General features: G+C 49.2%; 1 protein-coding gene across 7 annotated transcripts in view; it reads right to left on the reverse strand.

The window, feature by feature from the left end:
* Positions 1–26,594, reverse strand: part of LAMB3 (laminin subunit beta 3) — a 70,690-nt gene that overhangs the window by 26,645 nt on the left and 17,451 nt on the right. For 3 of the 7 annotated variants that reach the window (XM_058275138.2, XM_071207705.1, XM_071207704.1), the window contains 4 exons: positions 13,344–13,391; positions 12,383–12,537; positions 1,803–1,917; positions 1,247–1,320 (listed from right to left, as the gene is read on the reverse strand). In XM_058275138.2, the coding sequence (XP_058131121.1) occupies positions 1,247–1,320; positions 1,803–1,917; positions 12,383–12,537; positions 13,344–13,371 (372 nt within the window). In that variant the 5' untranslated portion in view covers positions 13,372–13,391. Of the gene's footprint in view, positions 1–1,246; positions 1,321–1,802; positions 1,918–12,382; positions 12,538–13,343; positions 13,392–14,303; positions 15,138–15,498; positions 16,295–26,594 lie in introns of those variants that run through there. The other 4 variants (XM_058275136.2, XM_071207706.1, XM_058275135.2 and 1 more) reach the window with 4 other exon arrangements.

A 26,594-nucleotide genomic window follows, 5' to 3' on the forward strand; every position in this document is an offset into this window, starting at 1 on the left:
TGTTCCCTTAGTCTGGAATGAGATGTGCCCTTCACCTGGCTGTACCTGGTAGGTGAGATTTTATCTTCTCTGACACCCCAGGACAGACCAAGCTAGATGCCTCCTGCTCTGTGCTCCCCATTCTTTCCAATATCAGGGCACTCATCACACCCTCTTGCTGTTTCCCAGTCTGCTTTCCCTATATGTGCTGCAAACAGCCTGAGAGTCGTGATTTGGCTTTATTCATGTTTTTATCCCTAACACCTATCACCAAGCCTAACATACAACCAGTGTTCTGTATGTGTGCAGCATGAATGGACAAATAAATGAATGGGAGAGAGATAGTAAAGCCATGGGATTACTGAACAATATCCATCCCAATGAATATTGCCCTTCAAAGTTGTCACCTTCAGAGACTGGGCATTTATTCAAGTGATACTGGCATTTCTCAAAATACTTTTGACCTTTCCTTGGGGTGACATACTTAGAGCCAACTTCCTCAGTCATGCAAGAAAATAGGCCCTATTACCTTTCATTGACAGCTGATTTTAACTGCTGAAAACTATATCACCTTTCCTGGTCATCAAATCTTATTCACCAAACTTGATGCTTTAATATTTGACTATCTGCAGAAAGAATAAAATCTAATTTTCCCTGAAAAAAAAAAAAAAAGATGGCTTGCCACAAATGAATGAAAATACTTCCTCCAAAAGACTATTCTAAGGAATCAAAAAGTACTTTGAGAAGCAGGAGCACCGAATGAGCAAATTATCTACCAAGATGGGAGCTCCAGAGGCACATCTTTCATGTGCATAGGACAGTTCTTGGCTGTTCATTAAAATCAACTTCATTATGATGGTTACACTTGAGATCCCTAAGTTCTGAGACTCTTTCATCAGAACTTCTTTGGGCAATTGACTACTTGCAAAGCCATTGAAACAGGGTATACAAAGAATACACAAATATATATGATACAACTGGGACCAGTAAAATTGGTACTTGGGAGAGCTGAATTAATTAGATAGAAGGAGGGCGGGAGGCTGCAGGGAGGCAGAAGATGCACAACCCTGGCACAAAGAAGACAGGAAGCCTGGAGGCGCCAGTGCTTTCCCCAGATGGGACCCCTGCTGCCACACAGTACCAGCCTGAGGAAGGGGGGACCCACCCCCAGCCTGGGGACACAAGAGCACGGTGCTCCTCCAAGGCTCCAAGCCCACAAGGGCCCAGGATCCCCTCACCCATCCGCTACCATGTCCAGGGAGCACACCTTAAAATCCATCATGATGTCCTGAAGCTGGAATCTCCCGTCCAGGTCCAGCTGCAGAGACACAGGGTTCACATCTGGAAGGACAAAAAATAGTAACTTTAGGCAAGACACTTGCCACTTCCCCAGCCCTCAACAAGGCCCTGGGTGCTACTGGCCCTAGAAGGTCAGAAACTCTTTATCCTTGACTTTCTGACTTCCTCCTCCGAGAGGAGTAGTACCAATATGTTTCCATAGTCATCTCTTCAAGACCCTGTATTCTTGGCCAAATTTCCTCCCCACCATCACTTGCTGCCCCTAATGCCTTGAAGATTCCTACTTGTCTCTTTGACATAGCCCTGTTGCCAAAGCTCAGTTCCTTCAACAAGCCCATGTGATTAAGTGGAGAATAATTGCCTTCCCCTCACACCCTTTCTTTAGCCTCCAACTACCAACAGACCCCAAGCCTAGGGGCAGAAAATGTCTGCTTGTCAGCCTCCCATTTCCCACCACCCTCAGAAATGCCCAAGGAATGTCCCCTCCTGCCACGGTCTGGGTCCCTGTGGGTGGCAGCCCTTACCATTCTGCGACTGCCACCAGCGCATGGGGCCTGAGACGGAAGCCACGTTCTCCACGCGATGACTGTTGTAGTTGTGGGGCAGCCTGGAGTCGCACTTGCAGCATTTCATCTGCCACTGTGGGAGGGGGAATGGTAGAGGCTCAGAGGCAGGGTCCTGATAGAATTCTCTCCTCATATCCTGAGACCCCAGAACACTGCCCCAGTGGAAAGCACCCCCTTAGGGATCCATTGATTTCATTAATACACTTGGAAGGATTAACCTCGTAAAATGGGGCTTTGGGTCACCTTCTGATTTAATTCCTTTATGTCCTCCTAACTTCTAGCTAAGTAAGTAGAGGGAGTCGTTGGAGGAGAGGTGTGAGGCAGTGGAAAAAATTATGGTGCATGATTGCCCTGAGAATGAACTTGTGTAGCGTGCTAAGGGAGAAAAAAAAAAGCCTCACATTTTTTAGCACCTACTATGTGCTGGGCACAGGCTAGGTTGTTTTATATCTTTTGCAGCCTGGGGAACATGGGGTTTCTGAGGCTCAGGGAGTTAGGTCACCAAAAATGACAGGAGGAGTGAGCAAAGGGAATTTCGGGTTCCAGTCCTGGCTCTGTTGCCCCACTACTGGGCTCAGTTTTCTCCTGTGTAAATTGGGTACAGGCGAGATTTAGAGTTCTTCAGTCATTCAGCAAATATTTATTGAGGTGGCATCTTGTGCCAGTCACTGCTCTGCGGCACTCAGAGAGTCAACATACTAGCTATGTCTAGATGATCTCTTTTTAAATTTTTTTTAAAGATTTATTTATTTATTTCTCTCCTCCCCGCCCCCCCACCCGCCCTGGTTGTCTGTTCTCTGTGTCTATTTGCTGCGTGTTCTTCTTTGTCCACTTCTGTTGTTGTCAGTGGCACGGGAATCTGTGTCTCTTTTTTGTTGCGTCATCTTGTTGTGTCAGCTCTCCGTGTGTGCAGCACCATTCCTGGGCAGGCTGCACTTTCTTTCACGCTGGGCGGCTCTCCTTACGGGCGCACTCCTTGCGCGTGGGGCTCCCCTCGTGGGGGACACCCCTGCGTGGCGTGGCACTCCTTGCGCGCATCAGCACTGCGCATGGGCCAGCTGCACACGGGTCAAGGAGGCCCGGGGTTTGAACTGCGGACCTCCCATGTGGTAGACGGATGCCCTAACCACTGGGCCAAGTCCACCACCTAGATGATCTCTAAAGTCTTCCAGCCCTGACACGTAGACTCAAGGCTCTTTCCCAGGCTGACCCTTTCCTGTCTTCAGGAGAGAAGCCTGGAGCTCCCAGGCCAGCAGGGCTCTGTAGGTAGGAGGTCCCAAGGCTGGGAAGGCCCAGAACAAAGGAAGTGTGCAGCCACAGGGCCAAGGGCATAGGCCCTTCCCCACGAAGCTCTGGGCCAAAGTGGGCGCCAAGAGAGAAGCAACCTCACCTGCAAGGTCCAAAACAAAAAGCAAACCACACCTTCCCTGGCCTGTATCTGTCACCTGGAGGGACAGGAGACAGAACTGAACCCTAGGAGGTCCATGGCAAGAAAAAGAACCTGACCAGAGAGGCCACACGCCCCGTGTTCTGTTTGTGGTGGGCCTGTGCATACACATGTAACACAGACCCTTGTTGACTTGTTGCAGCTCCCCCCATGCCACACACACAAAATCTATTTTTTGCCTGAGTAACCATGGTCCCAAACCGTGTGCCCAGCCTGAGGAGCCTCTTGGTAACACTCCTTAGTCCCCACCAGCAGAAGCAAGGCTGGGACAAAAACCTCCCTGGCCAGCCGGTCCCCGGTAGGCGCGAGTATATACACCCCCCGTTGCAGGCTTTGCTTTTCTTCAGCTCCTCTCACGGGAAGCAGTAGCTGCTGAATTGAGCGTTATTACCTGACAACTCCTTTCCCAAGAGCTGGAATCAATATGCCTTGCCTGTGCCTTGAGTTACAGAAACTCCCTGCCTAACACTGTCTTCCTCCTCCACAGCTGACAAAGCTGGGAGCCGTGGAGAGCACAGAAGGGGCTCCGGAGGTCTGGCTCTCTGCGCCCCTTCTTCCCACCCTACTTTCCACCTCGCCCCTTCAGTCTGCAAAAGAAGAACACTGTCACCCTTCCTGGTACTCGGAGATGTCCTCATCCCGTCCAGATGTGTTTTCTTCAGCATTAATTCTCTGCATGTTTAAAGCACAAAGAGTGGCTGGCACATGGGCCCTGTTTTTAAAAAATAGCACCCACTGCCCACCACCCACACTGCCACTGTCCATCCCCTGTCCTGCTACAGTTTTCTCCTTACTGTCCATCTCCACTTGACATATTATGTATTTATTGTTTATTAGTTTCTTTGTTTACCATCTGCCCCCACACACACTAAAATGGCTGCTCCACGAAGGCAGAGCCTTGCTTTTGTTCACTGTCATATTCCAAGTGCTTAGAATAAATAGAGCCCAGCACACAGCAGGCCCTCAAAAAATACTTGATGAATGAATGAGTGACTAGTAAATGTTCAACAAATATTCACTATTTTCATTTACATGATCACTAAGCACTCCCTTCCTAGACTCGGGGGGTTTACCAGAGGGGTGGGGGAGTGATAAGGAAATAAAGCATCGCTATTAAATGATTGCGTGCCTACCACGACGCAGGGTCTGTATTAGGTAGTTTCATTACAGTAACTTATCTACTGATCACAACAACCCTGTTCCCATTTAACAGATGAGAAAGCTGAGGCTCACGGAGGCCGCCCAATTTTCCTTTGGTCCCACAGCCGGTGGCAGAGCCAGACAGGGCCCCTCACCACCTTCCCCTGCCCTCCCTCCCTCTCATGCTCTCATTTCCACCAGGGAATCCAGCTAACCTGAGGGCACAGGCTGCAGGGGAGCCCAGGAAAGGTGACAGCCCCAGCAGACCCCAAAAAGCACTCGGTTTGACCCTGGAGCTGATCTCGAGACAGAGAGAGCCCTTTGGGGAGAAAGCTGGCTTCTCAGGGAACCCAGCCCGGTTCCCACAGAGCCTGGGGATGTGTTAGCTCCTGGGCTACCTGAGCACTGAAAATAAACCTTTCTGGAGTCTGACTCCCTTCCAGAACCCTATTTTGGTCCCTGGCAAGTCAGCATGTCCTTCTTCCCACTCTGCCAGCTCTCAGGGGCAAATTTTCCACTCCCCAACCCCCGTCTGCCCTCAGCACAGGTCCTGAAGAGAAACAGGGGCCAGCTGCCTTCTGGCCGCTCTCCCCAGTGCTGCTGGCAGCAGATCCCAGCCTGTTCCCAACCAAGCAAGCACCAGAAACAAGGCTCTCTCTTTCCCTGGGCCAGGGGGCACCAGACCCAGAACGACTGAAACTGGGCCGGAAACGGCGGAAATGCCCTTGCTACGGCCCAAAGATGGAGTATTATGTAACTATCATATTAAAACTACTGTTTCGAGGACATTTTTAAATTGCATGGGGAAATGCTTATAATATAATGTTTTATGAAAAAGGAAAATGGGGATAAATTTGTATGGATGATCTCAAATACATATTTTGAAAGAAATCGAGAGTTCAGGGAAGGAAATACACTAATATATGAAGTTGAACCATATGAAATTGCTAAATATTTGACCATTTACCTAATATCTCTGGTAATGGGACTTCAGGTGACTTTTTTCTTTATTATGTTTTCCAAATTTTATGTCTTGAGTAAGTGTTAACTTTTATACTCAGGAAAACAGACATTATTAGAAAACAGAATAAAAATGTCCAAGGTATTCAGCATGGGCTCATTGTCCTGCCTCCCTCCTCCATCTTCACAGAAGCAGCGTGGGGCTAGCCCACGCCTTCTCCACCTGCCGTCCACGTGTGCCCTGATGGGGGGATGCCAGGGCCTCAGGAGCTTAAAAACTATGAGCTGCTTATGGTAACACAGCTAAGGAGGGATTAATCGTAAGCCTTGGAGACAGACTAAGCCAAGAGGCTTGGGACAGGCATTTTAAGCAGCTCTGCTTATCAACTAGCAGGATGATGGCCCGAAAATAGTACGGCTTATGGCAGAAACCCATGTAAAGACAAACTGCACATTTCTTCTCTCCCTCTGGACCTCAGTGTCCTTTTCTATTTTCTTCCCACTTGCCTATATGTAAGCAGGTGTGATACTTAATATGAGTCTCTTCTCTCACATGTGTTGCGTGCCGCTGCCTCTGCCTGAGACAGAAGCTGTCAGCTGCAGCTGCCTTACCCTCCGGGGTCACTGGACCAGCATTCTCCTGGCTGCAGCACCGCAGAGATACAGCATTATTATCAATTCAGCCTGTCAGGACTCCAGCCAGTTTGGCTCCCGCTTGCTCTCAAGCTGGAAAGGCTGGGTCTGCTCCTTTATCCTGGAACTTGCTAGAAGTGGAGCAATCTGGCCAGAAGACAACACCCCTTCCCCTCCCTCCCCACCCCTTAGAGAGCTGAGAAGGGCAAAGGAGAGAGAGCAAGAGCCAGCAGGGGCCTGAATCTCAGTGCAGAGGGGCGGAGAAGGAAGGCAAATGCAGATCAAAGCCCTGAGCCTTGGCAGAACAGAGAACTAATTCCAGGGGAAACTAGGAAAGCAGGCTCTGGATATATATGGCCCTGCTCCCTCCCCTGAGCAAGCCAAGGGGCAGAGTTACCACTCTCCTGTGTCCATCTAAGGAGTTACAATCAGGTTGGTGGCCACCGGCCAGGGCCAAAAGAAAGGAAGCCAGGACGAAGAGAAATCTAGCTGCCTGCAAGAAAAGACATTTCTCCCTCTTCAGCTTCCTCAGTGGTAAAATGCAGGGGCTGGATGAGATCATTAAACTCCTTCTTGCTCTAACATGCTATTGGAATTTTCTCCTCCATCCGTTTATCAGCCCAGAATTGAAGGCACTGCCAGCAAGTACACAAAGGAAATGAGAAAAATAAGACAGTGGTCAGATGTTGTACTAGAGAGCATCTTCCCAGCAATGAGGGGAGAGGACAGGGAGCCCACCAGACCTCTGGTCAGCAAGGCCTCCATTAGACCCCTGGGGAACACCAGCCTCAGCATTTCTGACAATGGGTATTTCCAGGGCAGGTCAAAAGTCAGGACTAGGAGAGAGAGAGGAGATCCCTAGTTTTATGACGTACTTTCAATGTTATCTTCTTCCTTGTCCTGAAATGACATCTTGGCCAGAGCCTTAACTCAACACTGTCTTTTTCTCCATCTAGCCTAAGTTCACTTTCTGCAGTTGATTATACAGATGATATATACCGCACACCCAGAAATTACACCGCACCGGGCTCTCTCTTGACCTCTGTTCACACTTCATCTCATTCTTCCTTCTGAAATCCTGGAGGTCTACAATCAGTCAGTATCCTCATTTTATAGATTAGAAAAGTTGAGCCTTAGAGACGTAAAGAATCGAGCCCAAGGCCGTGAAGGCAGGAAAGGATGAAGCAGGGTTTCCGTCCCAGGCTGTTCCACCACAAAGCTCACTCTGCCCCTCTGATTCAAGAGTCGCAGTGGTCACGTGGCAACCATCAAAAATTGCAGAGACTAGAAGCAGTTGTCAGGACACTCCCTCCCATTCCCCCTGGGCAGAGCAGCTGCAACCCCAGCTCAGAACTCTCCAGAAACAGAGATGTCCGCCTAGAACCGAGAGTTGGTTTGTGTGCCTGGGGCCCCTTCAGGCTCTACCAGTGACAATGGCTTCCTGCAACGTCTGGCATGGCCCCAGATAGAGGCCAGAAGGCTGGGCTAAGGAGCAAGATAGGTACAGAAGACAATACTCAGAGGCCTCATGGCCCCAAGGCCCAGGACAGCGCCAGGAGAAGCTGGGCCAACAAAGTCGTGAGTTTGTCCATGTGTGTCTCCAGGACAACCCCATCACACCTTTCCCCTCTCTTCTCTCCCTTTAACCCCACAAGCCACACACCCCAACCTATAACAACTGGGACCCAAGAATCTCACACTCCACCAACTCTACCCATCCAAGTTTTGCTTTCCTCTGAGAGCATTCCTTTCCCCCCAGTGTCCCTTCTCATTTACTTCTATCATCTCAAACCTTACTCAACCTGGGTCTTACTGTCTTGGAATCCTTTGAAAAAGTCACAGCTAGATTTCTGAAAATGAAATCCTTGCAGAGATGGTTGATAACAGACTGATAGCATATCCTTCCCTGGGGTTTTTGCATTTTAAACAAAGAACTCAACAATACTTCATCCAAGGGAGTGACTCTTCTATGGTGGGAGCTTGGAACATTTAGACCTGTGTAGGGCTTCTTGGACACAGGAAAGGAGATGTTTTGGTCAGAGACAGGCTCAAAGTCCTCTATGGGTGGAGGGTAGCAACACAGTACATGCAAGAACACATCCCCTGCCTACACATGAGCCTAACCGAAGGTCAAAAAAAAAGACAGTTGTCCAACAAAGAAAGTCAGTGCTTTTTGTGGGGTGCACTCCTGGGTAGGGGGAAACTTCACCTGGCTACAGCTTCTCAGCTTGTTTCCAAGGGATAAAACCAACAACTGTTCGTTTACATGGTTCATTAACCCGAGGAATGCACCAAGTAAAACTGTTATTAAGGCAAATGGGTAATTCAAGTTTTCCCCCAAAAAGGGAGGGAATGGGGGATGAATGAAGCATTTAAGAAAGCAGACACAACAGAGGAGAAGACTTCAGTGGGAGCAGGAATTAGGGCTGAAACTTCCAGGAGAAACCCACCCGGTCCTGAGATGACTGCAGAGGATGGCCCGGCCCCTGACAGTGTCCCCCTGGGAGAGACTGTGGTGGACCCTCGGGGTCACAGGCACAGCTCTGCTGTCTCTGAGAGGCTGGAACAAATGTCAAAGTTTGACTAACCAAATCCTTCATTTTGTAGATGGGAAAATAGATGTCTAGAGAGGAGTCGGGGCCCATGCGCGGTCATACACCTACAGTAAGTGCTGGAGCCAGGACCAGGACTGGAGTCTCAACTCCCAGTCTGGGGCAACTTTGCTGAACCACGACTGCCTCTGGATTCTCCAACCACCCACTGCAAACGAGCTTAGCAGCATTCGCCTTGGGAGGCTGAGAGCAGGCTGGCCCAAGGACAGGTCATCTCAGGGAGTTACGCAAGAGCGTCCTGATCAGTGAAGGAACGTTGGCAGCAGGGTCCGCAGATGGGAGCAGCCTCCGCATGTCCACGCAGCCTCCAGGTGGAGGCTTGAGAGTCTCAGGGTGGGGGTAAGGGTTGGGGGGAGTGGAACGTATCACATCTGCCCGGCATCAGGCTGGTGGTCACCCTATTCAATCCTCACACAACCCACTAAAGTGGGTACTACTATTACTCCCATTTTTTAAATGAGGAACTGAGGCTCAAGGAAAGCATGGAAAGAGAAAGGAGGGTAGGAGGTGTCACATCCATGCTTTGAGCTTTAGGAAACCAGGGTATAGTGAGCTCACCCAGAAGTTATCTAGGAACTGGAAGAAAGTACAAGGGGTCAGGGTGGGACTTCAGCCTCAGGCCCTTTTGGAAAAGAACTGCCTGGCCCCAAGCCCAGACAGTTAATGGGTAGCTAAGGCAGGCTGGTCCAGAAGGGCAAAGTGGGAAGTTGGGGAGGGCAAAGCTGGCCAAGTCCTATGTCCATTGCTAAGGTTGCAACATGGACCCAAAACCCACAGAAGCAAGCCATCGAGGCCAACAGGATTTAGCCACTGAGACAGAATTAGGCAGCGAAATACATCTAACAGGCTAAGCTGGGTTCATGAGAAAGGGGAAGACATGCTTGGAGGTGGAGATAGAAGAGACAATTTTGGACCTGGAAGAAGTCCCCACTGCTCCTGATTCTCTCATCCTGCTGAGTCCTTCTCTGTTAGTGGGATGGGGTGGGAGTGGAGTCTGAGAGTCATAAATCCCCATTGCACTTGCATCTGTGCCATCGTTGGGCAGGCAGAGGTGCTGGATGACTTTACACTGGGCTCCCCCTACAGAGAAATAGAGCAGAGGCACCAACCAGACAATGTGACTTAAGGCATGTGTGTAAATGGGGCTGAGGAGCGGAAAGTAAAGAGGCAGGCACAAGAACCGTAGCTGAGCCATGCTGCCCTCATTTCCAACTGTAGCTGCTCAGTAACACTCTTGCTTCTAGCTGCTCAGAAAACTCATCACCTGTATGATTCTGTCAGAAATTTAGGGCCCCAGCACACATCCAAGCGTTTTAAAGTAAGGCTCCTATGGATAACAATAGCAACTTCATGAGATTGTGAAAATTTATTGAGATAACTTATGTAAAACCCTTAGTTTCATGCCTGGGACACGTTATATGTGCCTTTAAAATTATAGTTTCTATTAGTACCATTTACTAATAAAATAAATTAAGATTAATTGAAATTGGAGCTCAACAGTTAAAATCTGAATTCCTAATTTTTATTACACAGCCACCACTGGACCCCCCCAAGGGTTCAGGGTACATACCAATAGAGGACTAGAAGGGGGGTTTCCTGTGCTTTTAGTGTATTTTTTTCCTCACACATTTGTTTGTTGATTCATGATATGTATAGTGTTTGTCTAAACTGCTGACAACCAATCTCAAATGGCCTTTGAGAAGGTTAGGCATGTAAGGGAGGGAAAGAGAAATGAAGCAAGACGGAGAGGTGGAAGGCAGGAGGAGAGAAGCTGGTTCTCAGCAGTCTGCTCATTCCCAAAGAAGGTTGCAGCAGGGCAGGATCATAAGCACCATCTCCTCTAAGCCCCACTTACAGAAGAGGAGATCAAGACGGAGAAAGGAACGACACGTTGCCCAAAATCACACTGTAAGTTATTGGCAGACCTGGGGCGGAATCCTGCATTGGCGATGCCCCCGGGAAACTACATGGATTTATTGACCCCTTACAGGAAAAATGAAAGAGGCAATGCTTCTCAGACTTTCACAAGAGGAAAATAGCCGAGATGAACCCATCCCCAGGGTTACAACAGTCTAGACATCTCTTTTGCAAGGGCCTCGTTTTGCTCTCAGGGGGCTGCTTCACAGCTGTGAGGACAGTTGTCTCCCTGAGCAACTAAGAGAGGCAGAGGGCAGGTCAGGGTGAGGCCAATAGTCCCAAGGCCTAGAGGGGTGAAGCCATCCGGGCAGGCTGGGGCCCCATGGCTGGGACCACTGTAGGATGACCTCCCCTTGCTGCTCCCGGAAGGTAGGTTAGCCTGAGAAATGGAATCAGCTGATGTCTCCCCGAAATTTTCAGGCAGAGAATTTTTGACACATGGGAAGGGGACAGCTAAAATCATTATATCACCTAGAAAGCTCAATCTCACCAGGTCCCCTGAAAATTGTAGAGCAACCCAGGCCCCGGGGAGTCCTTGCCTGAAGCTGGCCATCTTACCCAACCCTGTCAAATGGGCCTTCCCACATCCCCAAGTGGGAGAGACGAGAAATCACAGTCATCTCTGCCCAGCACCTCCCTGCCACTACCCAGGAGTCTGTGATTAAAAATAGCCAAGAGAACACAGGGGATTGGAAGGACAGAAAGGCCTGGAGGCAGTATCAGATACCACCCTCCCCCGTCCTGAGGACAAGGGCTGTCTGGAAAGATAACCCAAGTCCCCTTCATGGCAATCAATATTTTTCACTCACTTTCTCCCTCTTTACCCCATTGCTGCAGAGACCCCCCAAAAAAAACCAGTCTCTCACCCATGGTCTTGTCCAAGCCCGTGCTTCGAGGACAGAAAAATTGCAAAATGTGACAAGCCACTGAGAGACAAGAAAACACTGATAAAGAGAAGGAGAAAAGAAGAAACCCAACCTTGTTGAGAAAATCAGAGTCCTATGAAAAAGGTATAATGGCAATGTGGAAGAAAAAACCAGCAATGCTTTGAAAAAAAATCTGTGGCCTAAATAGGCAATTTAGTCGACAGAGGTCAATGAAGTCTTCAAATTTCTGAATTTGTTCAGCTAATTTTCCAACTCACCGACTGAGTTTCTGAACCTCCTTGCTCACCTCAAGTCATGTCCTCATTTATCTCACTGATCTATTCCCTTTAGGAACAGCTTGAACGTTTTCCACCTTGTCTGAATTGGCAAATCCTGAGGACTAACGAGGCTGGCAGAGGAGGCTGGCTCTTCATACACAATGGTGGCAAAACACAGGAGGTGAACTCCATCCTACAGCTATGTACTCTCCTGCTGGATCTGCTTCTGTCTATCCTTCTGCACTGGCCAAAAAGATGATGGCAACAGAGTGACCATGGCTCCACTCAACTCACCCCCCACGGCAGGAATACAGCCCAGGGCACACAAAATTCACCAAAGATGGTACACTGGACTCTACACACCTAAAGGATGATGATTTGTCTGACTGCCTAGCCTCAAGACTTTAAAAATTGTCCTGCCTTCGCCTACAGGCTAAGACTCCAGCTTTAACCAGCAGAAAAGGGAAAAGAGCTATTCAGCTAATTCTAAGAACATTTTCTCTTTCTCAACCAGAATGTAAGTACTTTAGGGGCAAGGATCTTGCCTTATATTTTTCTTGGACCTCCCACAGTGCAAAAGCATATACCAAGTACATCCCAAGGTTTTAAGGAACAATGGCAGGTTCATTCCACCCCACCCACCCCACCTTCCCCCAGCCCTAGAGGTCATGAAGGTAAGGCCTACCTCGCCATACTGGGTACAGTAGGTTTCAGGTTTGGTCAGTCCACAGGTGGATGAGGCTCGGAGTAACCGGGTCCTGCCAACTAGCAGGTCCCCAACAGGTGGATAGCAGGCACCTCGGGAGCAAGCTTGCTGTGCTTGCAGAAGTCTGGGCAAGGCTGTAATCACAAGGAGGTACTGCTGTCCATCGAGAGAGAAGAGCGGACCCAGCCACCCAGTGTCCCTCAGGGTAGCTGACATCAGCAGGACTAGACCCTTTCCTTCACTCAAACACCCACTCACTGGTGATGGTAAGCAATGTTTGCAGTCCTGGTCCCGTTACCCAAAAATGCTGATTTCATACTCTGTAACCCCCAACTATCCTTGAAACACTGACAGCCCAAAGCCATGGATGAGCCTGAAATGGGATAGCCACCATGGCTTAGCTCTGTTCATAGGACAGCCACCCGTGGCTCAGCTCTGTTCATAGGACAGCCACCCGTGGCTCAGCTCTGTTCATAGGACAGCCACCCGTGGCTCAGCTCTGTTCATAGGCAGCATGGTCTGTCTTCTGGGCCATCTGTGGAGCACTGGAGACTGCTCCTTTACATGCCCACATTTTGTGAGTGCCCAGCTACAATTCAATGGGAAATCCAGAACTCAAGCCACCATGACTCTAGAAGCAGCCTGGGATGAAAGGACAGGAAATTAACTGTTCAGAGCACTCAGGAAAACACTATCCACTCTCAGGGAAGAATAAGAAGACACTTGGGAGCCTTTCAACAGAGGCAGACTACATCTCTTCCAAAGAGCCAAAGGCATGGGGAAATCTCATGGCTGTCCCCTGAGGACTAGTTCTCCAAACACAAGGGGCTGTAGGTGCAGGTGATGCTCACACTTTATTAAACATTCCCCCATCCACACTCCATGGCCATTGCCTCCCTCCTCTATCACAGAGCTTAGAAGGATGGGAAAAGATACTTACCAAAAATCAGGAGAAGAAGTGGCCACATCTTCAGCCAATGGGCCTCACCTGGAACAGAGCAAAGTAGCCTGGGTAAAATGCAAAACCCTACCGCCACTGCCAGGCCCCACTACCCCCTTTTCTTTCCTGTTCCTGGACTTGTTTTTTCAAAATCCTTCACCTAGGGCAGAGGGGTTCTTAACTGTTTTTGTTCCATGGGCCACTCTGCTTGTCAGGTGAAAACCACAGACCACTTACTAAGTCCACACTATACTGTGTATTATTTAATAAATATTTCACACCCGCACCAACATGTCCCCACGAGAATAATATTTTTTTTGAATTTTCAATTCAAGCTCACGGATCCCCTGAAATCTTTCTATGGTCCCTTTGGGGGTCTGTGGACCCCCGGTTAAGAACCCCTGACCAGGGAAATGGACTTGGCCCAATGGATAGGGCATCCGTCTACCACCTGGGAGGTCCGCAGTTCAAACCCCGGGCCTCCTTGACCCATGTGGAGCTGGCCCATGCGCAGTGCTGATGCGCGCAAGGAGTGCCGTGCCATGCAGGGGTGCCCCCCGCGTAGGGGATCCCCACGCGCAAGGAGTGCACACATAAGGAGAGCCGCCCAGTGCGAAAGAATGTTCAGCCTGCCCAGGAATGGCGCCGCACACACGAAGAGCTGACGCAGCAAGGTGATGCAGCAAAAAGAGACACAGATTCCCATGCCACTGGCAACAACAGAAACGGACAAAGAAGAACACACAGCAAATGGACACGGAGAACAGACAACTGGGCGGGGGGGGGGGGGGGAAGGGGAGAGAATAAAATAAAATAAATCTTTAAAAAAAAAAAAGAACCCAAGACCCTAAGGTCTTGAGCTGGAACACTTCTGATCAGTAGGCAGGCACGTTTGTAGCCAAAAGCTTGAAAAATACCAGGCCCCTGCTGGAACCCTGTCCCAGCTGGCATGTGACTCACAGGGTGCCCTGGAAAAACGTCCAGTCCTCTCCCAGACTTCAGCCTCCTCCTCTGAAATGGGAGGGAAGAAGATTCGACTCTGTCTGTCCCACACAGTCATAAGAACAACAAGCAAGCAGGAAAGGCCTGGGCCTTTTGCAGGAGGAAAGCTGTAGCAAGGTCCCAGGCCTTGCTGCTGCCCCAAGAGGAAGGACTGGCCTTTCTCATGCCGGACCAGCAGCCTTCACTGGCCCAGCCTCCAGGCCCAAAGGTGGATACGCACAAAAGGCCCGGGGAGGAGCCCTCTTCTTCCATTGCCATGGTCTCCAGCAGTACCCAGAGCCACCTGAGGACCAGCTGCGGTGGCCACAACCCTGAGATAAGCAGGTCGCTGGGATGTGATGAGGAGAGAGGCAGGCCTGGCATATTTTACGAAGTGGCTGAGGATTTCTTCTGAAAGGGAAGCAACCCAGAATGCCTCCAGCTGTGGGCCAAGGCTCTGCGGGACAGCCGAGCAGGGATTCTGGAGCAGTCTAGGGCCAGAGACTCCAGCACTGCCCGCCCGGCCCAAGAGGCAGGCCTGCCCTGCGGGGCCCACTCCCCCCTTCCCCCTGCAGTGCCACCTCTGCCTTGGGTTGGACACTTGCTCTCCAATGACAGGCATCAGCTCCTTTGACGGGGATGCAGGGGTGAGGGGTGGGCAAGGCAGGGGGAGAAGGGAGCTGGGGTCACTCCTAGCTTCTCTAAAGCATACATCTTAATGCTTTGAAATCAGTGCCCAGTCCCCTCCCAGAACAGTCTGGGGCCCAGGGAGGAGAGGTGTGGCCTGAGGCCCCCCCCAGCTCATGGTGGCCTACAGGGCAGACCCGTCTTCCGGTTTTCATCCAACACTCCCCTGCTTCACCCCCCAGGCTGGAAATACGCCCAGATCCTGGCATCCTGAGCAGCACACAAAAAGAGCTCTCCCCCGCCAGCCCACCCTTTCCTCTGCCCCAGATCTGCTCTCCTTTCTTCTAAGTCATTGAGGCGCCTATCAGATGAGAAAAAGAAATCCAAACAGTGGCAGACATTTTTTAACCCGCCGTTTGCAGGGGAGCTCACTAGGGATGGCTCCCAGGAAGAATTCAGTCAGGCCCTGCAACCAGGCCCCAGGCACCCAGAAACACAGCCGGCACCCCATCCTGCCCCCACCAGGCAGGGGAAGGCAGTAACGCACCTCGCTCCGCTCCGTGGCTGCTGCCGTTCTTTCTCCCCTGGAATGTGGGGGTCTCCCTTCCTGGCTCCAAGATTTTAAACCACAGCCTCACCTCTGGAGACTCCCTGGCTGGGTGCAGCCCAGCTGCTGGGCGGGTCTCAGGAATCTGGCAGCCGACACACCCATCTGCCGTCACCGCACCCCCATCTGCCAGGACGGGACTGGGCAGGTGGGTCAGTGCAAGAGGCCTCGGCAAGCTCGGCCGTGCCCGCCTGTCTGTGGGTGGCTGGGGGGAGCGGAGGGAGGGGCACTGCAAACAGGACGCACCAGGCAAACGGTAGCGATCATTAGGGACCAGGATTCCTGGGGCGGGGAAGGGGGCTCACATTTGTGCCAAGTGACCCCGGCCACCCCGGATAGACGAGCAGGCAGAGCACACAAAGGCCAGAGTTTGTAGATTGAGGATTATAACCCCAGACCTGACACTTGGGCTGAAAAGTGAGGAGTCCTAAACCTGCAGGAGCCTGGGAAATGCTGAACCCCTGCCAGGGTAGTGCAAAGTGGAAAATCCCTATTTCTTGGGGAATTTGGAAGATCCTTAAAGGACTAGGCTTCGTAGAGAAGGGGTCAAACAAAGCCCAACTCATCCAAGGAAAGTTTACCAGGAATAAACAGGGTAACTAAATGCCTCCCCTCCGGCTCCTTCTGCAGCGTGGGCAGGGAGCTGGCCAACAGGTGAGTACCTGTGAGTCACCGCCCCTGGCTCCAGGGAGCATTGGGCTCCCCTCCCTCCCTGGGCAGGAATGCCCGCCTAGAGGGCCAGGAAACAGACCCGGCCACAAGTGCTGGAAGGGAGGGCTGGAGCCTCCCTGGTAAAACCTCTCTGGACTAATAAAGCAAGGCAGGCATCCCCGCCCCTGCAGGGCCTGAGAACACAGCTGCCTTTGTGGGGCCTGGTTTAGCTCTCCCAGGCCCATCACTAGGAAAGCAGATGTGACAAAGGATTCGTTAGTAATTAATTCAGCAGAAGAGAGCAGGTATTGCAATCCCAGATCCTCAGACAAGGTGGGGCAGGGGGTGGTGCGCCTTGCCAGGTGGGGTTGGAGCCCTTTAAATTCCCCTCCTACTCCCCGTTATGAGCCCAGAGACCAGGCAATTAAGAATTTGGTTTTTGTATCTTTTTTTAAAAAAAAAAGACAATTCAATGAAATAAATAAAATAAAATAAAGAATTTGGCGTCTCAGATTTGACAGGCTGAGGCAAGTCCCGGGAGTGGTTTGGCTTTGCAGGAGGAAAGTAGCAGTTGCTCTACACCCACCCCACCCCCTACCACGTACTCCCAAAAAGCCCTGGACGTTCTTTATGGAGACCCCAAGGGTATCCCAGGCATTCTCACCCCCCAGGGACATGGAGAATTCCAAGTGGGGATCCAATCCCCCAGAACTCCATGGCCCCAGATCCAGGCTTTAGAACTTCAGAAGCCAAATTGTTTCAAGACAGAGAGACCTAGAATAGAGCCAGAGGCTGAGTTAGGGTCTGGCCAGGGCTAAAGCGGGGGTGTGGGTGTTGAGTGCCACAGCCTGCCCTCTCTGCCCCCCTCCCCTCTCTCCATGCCACCCATCCTCATCCCTCCTGGAGCCCTGGCTCCTTAGAACTGAAGCTCGGGAAATCGGCTGGTAAATCACCCTTGACTCCTTGACACCCACATCAATCTATCAGCAAATTCTGTCTGCCCTCCTTCCAAAGGCAACCGGATTCCACTTCAGCCCTTTGGCCTGAGTCTATCTTGCTCTGATGTCTGCAGTAGCCTGCTAACTGGGTCAGCATTCTGGCCCCAACCCAACGGGCCATGCCATGCCTCTGCTCAGAAGCCTGCACGAGTTACCCATTTCACTCAGGCTCTCACAGAGAATCCAGGGGGCCTTACATGACCTGAGTCACCCCCCCACCATCCCCTCTCTACCTCTACTTCTGCTAGCCCCCTCTCCCTTTGCTCCTGCCACTTGGCCCCCTTCCTGTGCCCCCAAATTGCCAGGTCTGCTTCTGCCTCATGGATTTCGCACCAGCTGCAGCCTCTACCTGGAACTCTCCTGCTCCAGATATCTGCAAGTCCTACTCCCTTAGCTCCTTTCAGGCTTTATTCAGATGCCACGAGGCCTACTCTGACTATCCAGTTTATTGTAACACTTAACCCCCTTCTAACCAACAATAGAATTTACCTATATATCATGTTTATTGTTTGTCTCCCCTCACTAGAATGTAAGGTCCAAGAAAGCAGAGATTTCTGTCTGTTTTGTTCATTGCTGTATTCCAAGTACCTAGAGAGAGGGCCTGGCACAGCCTGGGTGCTCAATATTTGGGGAATGAATGGCTTCACCCTGAAGTGTAAATCTCTGAGATGGCTTAACGGGTGCCCTGTTTCCCTTTGATGGAGTTGCATTCTCACAGGGGGCAGAGTCTGGGGTTTGGGGTCACCAGAATGGATTGCTAATAGTGGATGTTCATGCCTCAGCCAGCTGCTGGGGGCAGGGGTCTTCTTTGAGGCACCTACACTCAGGGCTTAGAAATGTCACCTTGTTAATACAGGCAGTTTCCGTCTTTCCTGCTTATCAGTCATCCCTAGCAATATCTCTAATAGAGCGTGGGGGTGGCATTAGCAGCTACTGTCTCCATCGTCCATCTGTCAGGCTGAAGACATCCAAGTTGCCAGGGGGATCAGCCAACATCTAATCAATGAGGCTTCAAGGGATAGGGAGCAAGGGAAGGAGAAAAGAAGGAAAGGCGAGAAGAGTAAAGAGAGGCTAAGAGGGCCCGGTCCAGCCTGTGACTACAGAACCGCAGGTGTTAGGAGGGAGGCCAGGTGAGTAAGGCTCAGGTACCACCTGAACCTGGTGAGTCATGGCTGAGTCTTCGTCTGTGGGACAGGGTGGGCTCCAGGCGTGGGCCTGGGATTGCCACGTGATGAAGGCCGGCGTGGTCCTCCTCTCCAGCGCCACTGTTCAGCTGCCCAGACAACTTGTCACTCTTCCATCAGCCTCTCCAGATGGGCCTGCTGTGTGACTAAGACACACATGGGAGTTCCAGCCTCAGACAAGGACGAGCCGCGAGCAGGACGGGAGCCCGGGGCTGCCTGTCTCGGGACACTCCATTCCGTGCCCTCCCCTCTCCCCGACTCTCCCCTGCCCAACCTGAATGACCACCCAACCACGAACTGTGCACACTGGCTTGGGCCTGAGGTCTGGGAGAAATCTGGCAGTCAGCCTAAAATAAGTAGAGCAAACATTTCACCGAATTCTTTCAGAGTGCCAGGTATTGTTCTGAGCCTTTTTTGTCTATTAACTCGTTTAATACCCACATCCCTCTCGGGGTAGAAACCTAATGGTCTTTATTTTGCAGATGAAGACAATGAGGCATGTTTTCAATAACTTGGCTTCAGCTAATAAGCGGTGCTTTGAACCCAGGCCGGTTGGCTCCAGAACCCTGATTCTCAGCCATTACATAAGGGCCTAAGATGGGTCCCATCTCCTAAATTCCCTGTCTCTACCTTGGTAATACTTGACCAAATCCACTAGAATCTGGACTTGACATTTCCTAAATCGAATCAAGGCCCAATATTGGAAAATTCCTGTCTGAGCCTTTGTTCCAAACCGTTGGAGCACTGATGTGGACCAGGGGCTCCAAGTAAGACGGTGATGCCCAAAACAGACGCCTTCAGCTGCCTCCTTGTTTGTTTTCCACATTGACAACCCCTCTTGTGTGGGAGCAGATGCAGAAGGTGCTGGACTCCGTGTCCCGCATCTCAGAGGCCTCCCACACCCAGCAGCAGGGGTTCCCCTCACACCGAGTGAGGACATGAGCGCCTCGTAAGGAGAGGGCAGGCGGAGAAGTTGACTGGACATTCATTGCGGAAGGATGACGAGATGAAAAAAGAGCATAACAGGATGACTCAATTTCCCCTTCACCAAGGATAGGGGAATCCCCCACCCAACCCGGCATCAAGCTCCTGGGCCACCTCAGGGTTGGTTCACCCCCAAATGCCCTACCCCTCCTTCCTGAGGGGCATGGCCTAGAGAAGCCTGCAGCTCAGCAAGGCTGCACGCCGCCCCCTGGCCGCTGCCTCCCCGAGCAGAGGCCTGACCCCCTGGCCCTCCGGCCAACTCCGCCACCCTCCCAGACCCTCCCCCTTCCTCTGACAGACAGGCTGGCCTATCACCACCCTGACAGCACATGCCTCCTCCTCTCCCCACAACCACCTCTACCTCCTTTTTATTAGCCAGCCATTCCCCCCCTAGGAATTCAAGCATGCCGGCCTAAGCCCAGCCTCTGTGACCTTCGGCCACAGACTTGCCGTGCGGAGCTGGCCCAGGCTCACCTGGGAGAGACTAGACTGAAGGGAGCAACAGCGTCGCATCCGTGGGGAAGGTAGGGAGCGTCTGGGGAAAGGGGAGGCAGAGCATGGGCTGAGAGGGACCTGGGACCTTCACGCAGGGCCGCCCCCCCAGACCCAAAACAAACCCGCGGGACTTTAAACTTCTAGATATGATCCCTGTAAGGACCACTGGAGAGGCAAACTAAATGTTCTAATGTTCAAATGGGCGTTGGAGGGCTGAGTGGAGAAATAAGCACCTTAGGGTTTGCGGTGGAAGGGAGTTTGGGTGTGTCTGGCTTAGTGCCTGTAATCATTGCTGCCTAAAAGCTTTTTTTTTTTTCCTTCTTTATTTTCCTTTAAAATTTACATTAAAAAATATGAGGTCCCCATATACCCCCCACCCCACCCACGCCACCCCTCCCACATCAACAAACTCTTCCATCATTGTGGCACATCCACTGCACCCGGGAGATACATTCGGCACCTTCCTGCAGAGCCTGTGGCTATGGAGGGGTCTAGTGCAGAATCCTAGACTGGGGGATCTTAACCATTTTTGTTTCACAGACCCCTTTGCCAGTCAGGTGAAAAACCACGGAGGCCTTCTCAGAAAGTAGTGGCAGATAGTTTCATGACACTCAACATCAGCATATCCTTACTTTGGGATTATTCAAAATTATGTTTTACATCTTTCCTATCATTTCAATACCTGATAACCTAACACAGTTCAATATCTGTTGAAACGGTCACTTTCGGCAAACATTTAGAAATTTGCGCTTTCCCACGGCATCATAAAACCATCTCCGCCACCCTTACCAACCGTTTTGCAGACAGTTATTCACGGCACTCAGAACATGCTATAGCAAAATAAAAATCATACTAAGTCGACACTATACTGTGTATTATTTAATAAATATATCACACCTGCACCAACACGTCCCCACGAGAAAAATGTTTTTTTTTTTTTCAATTTTCAATTCAAGCTCACAGAACCCCTGAAATCTTTCCACAGTCCATGGACCCCTGGCTAAGAACCCTGTCCTAGACCTCCAGCTCTGCCACTTGATAGATTTGTAAATTCAAGCAAGCGCCTCTCTGGGCCTCAGTTTCATCATTTGAAGATAAAGGTATTGGATTTTAGTGTCTCAACCCAAGCTGCCCCTTAGAACTATCTGGAGAAATTAAAACTTTATATACCAATGCCAGACCTCGCCCCAGAGATTTAATTAGCTTGCAGAGTGGCCGGGATATTCCGTATGTTTTAAAACCTCCCCAAGTGATACTCAAGGTATAGGACAGTAGTTAAAAGCCTAGACTTCAGAATGAGATCGATGAAATTTCAAGACCTGGTTCTGTACTCACAGCGATATACAAATTTGGACAAATTTTAGTCTGGACAACAGGCTGACAATTTAACACAGAGCAGTTGCTGGGCAAGTGTAAGGGTTGTAGAGAAAAGGTACTTTCCTTTCGCAGAGTTCAGCTTGTACACATCAAAGTTGGTCAATTTCCCATCAGATAAGGGTGATAAGTCCTTCCCCAATCTAATTCTTTCCCTTAATGTATAATTCCAAACTGACCTCCCTATGATCTAAAATATTGATAAGGAGGTTTTAATAACCTGGGGAAATGTTTCTGAGAAACTGTTAAATGGGAAAAATCAGAAAAGTAAGTATAAACTCAACTCAAAAGAATAAAAATGCTCAGAGAGAAGAGAGGAGAAACAATCCAAAATGCTAACATTTCCCAGCTCTCTTTACGTCTCTGCATGCTCTCTTCTTCCACAGTGAGCATTTTTACTATAAGTGCTGGTAAATAATAAAGTGAAAAGATGCAGATGAAGGAAGTTTCGTCCAGCTAAACATCACCCCTGCTTGGTTCATCCTCTCTCAGCTCCCTCCTTTGCCCTGAGCCCCCTTCCCGCATGCCCACACATTGCCCAAGAAGGAAAAAGACAAATTTTCCAAATCACTGGAGATCTGGTAAGCTATGGTTTCCCCTTCATAAAAAGCATTGCTTCACGGAGCTGTTAGATTTATTACCACAGTTCCTCAATAAATGTTTGCACTGGATAAATGTGTGAGGAAGGTAGGAGAGAATAAAGGAAGGGAGGGAAGGCTGAAAACCTGAGGAGTGACTGCCAACCCCTTCTCTTCGTATTTCATAACTGCAGGTGTATATTAGAGCAAAATTGAAACCAAAAGCAAAGAAAGTGAGTCTGTTCTCATTCATCTATATTTCAGGATAAAAGAGGAAGCAATAACTAAAATCCCTACCTTCATCCAAACCTGCCTCTCCCATGAAATTCTCCCTAGATAATGCCACCTGATTCCGTGATCTTTCCTGCAGTTCACATTGCTCAAGTATAAATATGCCTGAGCTCATTCCCGTGAGGCTGCCTCTGGCTCCTGTGTCTGCCTTGTCTCTAGCAAGAGACCATGAGCTCCTTGTGGTAAGAAGAGCCAGATAAAATACAATTCTCCCAGCAAAATTTGAATTCTAGATAAACAACAAATAATTTTTAGTATTAAGTCCCAAATATTGCCTAGGACCTATTTATAGGATAACATTATTCAGTGTTTACCTGACATTCTAATTCTACTATGATCCCTGTACTTTTATTTGCTAAATCTGGCAACGCTACTTGTAATACGTTACCCACTCAGTCCCATGGTTTCCAGACTTTTCCTACCCTGGTCATCTTCCTCTAGAACAGGGGTTCTTAACCTTTTTTGTTCCACGGACCCCTTTACCAGTCAGGTGAATACCAAGGACCCCTTATGAAGTCCACACTATACTGTGTATTATTTAATAACTATTTCACACCCGCACCAACAAGAATAATGTGTATTTTGCATTTAAATTCAAGAAAATGGACCCCTTGTTTAAAAGCCCTGCTCTAGAAGTTCCCCATCTGCCAATAATCTCCCTAAAATATAAACACAGTTTTCTGAATGCCTTAACATCATGGTAGGGCAGGGCAAGGGGACAGGGGTTCCTCTAACAAGATCACACAGAGATTTCTACTACTGTGTAGCTGAACCATCCAGGACAAATTGCCTTAAAGGTCCCTGCAGTTAAATTAGAGACAGCATGGAGGAACCTTTCCCAGTTATTCTATGCTTCTAATTTAAAATTATCCAATCACTTCTACTTATAAGCCATTGGCCAGAACTACTTACATGACCCCTACATAATCTTCCCATGTGCCCCAAAGAGGAAAATAAAGTTGGACTTGTTGAGCACATAGTGCTGTGTACCACAATCAGTACATGGTAAAACCAGACGTCAACACCAAAACAAAAAAAAAAGTCAACACCAGATCTTCAAGTTTCCATAGTCCATGCTCTTTCCGTTTCCATATTTGGTTCTCCTAAGATTGAGAGAATCTGTTTTTATTACAAAAAAAAAAAAAAAGAATTGTTATATGGGATAATTTATAGACTATGACACCACAAGTAAACTGGAAGGAAAAGTGACTGTGGTAAATATTCTAGACTTCCAGAAACTAGAACATACAAGATTGTCCCCCAGAAAAACCTTCAAAACATAGAACACGAGATCTCTGCAAATTATAGCCAGAAGATAAATATCTATAAGACATGAATGCCACTCAGTCTCTAAGGAGAAAAACCACTGGAGCAGGGGCAAATCTTCAAGAAGGTTCTGGTGTGTGGTAGGGTGACCAGTAATTCTGATTTGTCCACACTCTCTTCATTTTCACACTGAAATTTCTGCATCCCAGGAAATCGTCAGTCCCAGGCAAAGTGGGATGGCTGATCACCCACCCAGGTTGTACGTTAAGACTTTTTTCTCTCAGACAACTGTTGAAATGTAGTAGGTGTCACTTCAGGTGGCTCAGGAAACTGACTGAAGAGGTACAGTAGCTCTGAGTTCAAGAAAACACTTGATGGCACTAGCACATGAGAATAAAACACTCCCATGCAGAAGGGCTCAGAAAGCTGCTGGATAAATGGTGGCTCAGCCTCTCACAGCAGTCCTCTACACGGACTTAGAGGAAGGAAGCAGTCGCCATATGACCTTTGCTCTGGAGACTCTTCTTACTGCCGCAGCCTAACGCACCCAGCCAAATCACACCATGGACCCAGACAGAGCTTGCAGATACAGGAATACCTCGATCTTTTCCAAGGCCTTGGTAAGACACGTGCTTGCACACACACGTGCCTTTACTTTTTTCTTCTATCTTGTGAGTTTTGGCCGAGCACTCCCTTTGCTACGCTTTGGATGTGGTGTGGTGTTTGTCCTGTACTATCTCCATTACCTCCAGGTGAAAGTCCAGAGTCCTCAGCCCGGCATTCAGGGTCCTGCTGAAAAGTCTGCATTTCTGACCTTAAGTCATACTGCTCCCTCTTCTCACCAGTGTTCTGGTCCAGCCATCACTCCTTTGACTAAGGCTCAATTCATCCTGCTCTGCCTGTCTGCACTGCCCTCTCTACCACCTGTGTACTTAGCAAAATCCTAAATTCAAGGCTCAGCTCAACTCTTGGATCATTAGAGTTTTACAGGTATTCTCCATAAATTCTTCTCAAAATCCCACAGTAGACCTGACCTCTACAACTCAATTGGTAATCAGTTCTGTTCTGTTTTGTAAATCCCTTCTATGTCAAATGTACATATTTATGGCTAATTTTTTATTATTTTGTGATTTGTCTCCAAACCTGGATTGCAGATTCTTTGATGGCAAGTCCAATTACTTGTAGCACCTAATTGATGCATAGCTCGGTGTTTGCATGTAGTAGGTGTTCAATAAACAGATACTGATTTATTGGCATAGATTCTTGGGGCAAGGGAAACCTAAAACAAAAAGTGTTGAGGGAAGTGGACTTGGCCCAATGGATAGGGTGTCCGCCTGCCACATGGGTGGTCAGTGGTTCAAACCCTGAGGCCTCCTTGACCCATGTGGAACTGGCCCATGCACAGTGCTGAAGCACGCAAGGAGTGCCATGCCATGCAGGGGTGTCCCCCGCGTAAGGGGGCCCCATGCGCAAGGAGTGCGCCCCGTAAGGAGAGCCGCCCAGCGCGAAAGAAAGTGCAGCCTGCCCAGGAATGGCACGGCACACATGGAGAGCTGACACAACAAGATGACGCAACAAAGAGAAACAAAGATTCCTGGTGCCACTGATAAGGTTAGAAGTGGTCACAGAAGAACACATAGCGAATGGACACAGAGAGCAGGCAACGAGGGATGGGGGGAGGGGAGAGAAATAAATATAAATCTTTAAAAAAAAAAAGTGTGAGGAATACAATGCCATAAATATTACCCCATAACTCCCTTTCAAGACAAAATCAAGAGAAAATCACCAAGTAAAAGAAGTAATAGTTTTTTGTTTTTTTTTAAGAATTAGAACCTAGATAGATTCAGGATGAGCTGACCCACTGACCAGCAGGCTTCCAAGGCTGTGCAGCCTTGAGTCATATGCCAACTTTCTATTCTATGAGCCGTGGTTGGTACTTAGGGATGAGAAGACAGGCACCAAACTGACCATACTTTTGGTGTATGGAACTGAAATACTTCTGGAATCAGACCATGGATCCAGGCACTTGAAGCATTCAAGACCCAGCATTTAGAGGCTTGGGAGGTGATGAAAGGAGTAAATGTGGATCTTGGGGAGAAGAGGACACAGATGGAGAGAGGACCTGAGGAAGCAAGAATTCCTAAACATGTTTTGAGGATTCTCTGAGGCCTCCCAAAGATCCAGGAAATGTGTAGCAAAAGTCTGTCAGTCCCTGCCTGTCCCTCCACTGCCAACAATATCATGTCCCACTGGTGGTTTCAACCCCATCCCAACCTTTGGGCAATGAATGCCAAAGTTTCGTATGCTAAAGAAACCCCTTCACGTGGCCAAATGGGATCTAGAATATCTAGAAATATTTTTTTCTCTATGTCCATTCACTGTCTTCATGGAGCAGTGTCCTGGGTGCTGATGTGCGCACTGGCGAGCAGCTTCTTTCGTCTACACCGCCTCTATGTGTCCAATCTGCTGCTTTTCTGATCATCTTGCTGGGTCTCTGACAGTGCCTGCTTAGTCCACAGCTGTCCAGGAGTTCTGAAGCTTGGGTCTGGATAGTCCCAGCAGATCAGTTCATCTATTGACCTGCTCTTCTGTCCCTACCTCCTGCCTAGTCTGTATCCTCAGAGCCTGGGTATATTTTCCAATTTTTCTCATCACATCTCAGCAATCCCTTCTGACTTATGACCCAGAGACATAAAAACATCCAGAACCATTCATTCATTCAACAAAGAGTTATTGCGCATCTATTCAATGCCAGGCACCACAACACAGCAGTAAACAAGTCAGACACAATCACTGTCCAGAAAGAAACTACTGTCCCATAAGGGCTACGCATTAATCACATAATTATCAAATAATTTATTAATTATGCAACCCGAGTGTATTAGTCTCCCAAAGGGGTGCTGATGCAAAACACCAGAAATTGGTTGGTTTTTATAAAGGGTATTTATTTGGAGTAGAAGCTTACAGATACCAGGCTATAAAGCGTAACTTACTTCCCTCACCATAGTCTATTTCCAATGTTGGAGCAAAATGGCTGCCGACATCTGTGAGGTTCAGGTTTCCTGGGTTCCTCTGGGCTCAGCTTCTCTGTTTTCTCCACAAGGTCAGTTATAGACTCTCAGGTGAACAGCCCTGTCTCTCTCCCTGGGGTTTCTGCTGTGTCTAAGGAGCCATCTCTACTCCTCTGTGTTCTTCTCCTGGCTCAGGTCTTCTCT

The sequence above is a fragment of the Dasypus novemcinctus genome, chromosome 13 (assembly GCF_030445035.2).
Source record: "Dasypus novemcinctus isolate mDasNov1 chromosome 13, mDasNov1.1.hap2, whole genome shotgun sequence".
Taxonomy (NCBI): Eukaryota; Metazoa; Chordata; class Mammalia; order Cingulata; family Dasypodidae; genus Dasypus; species Dasypus novemcinctus.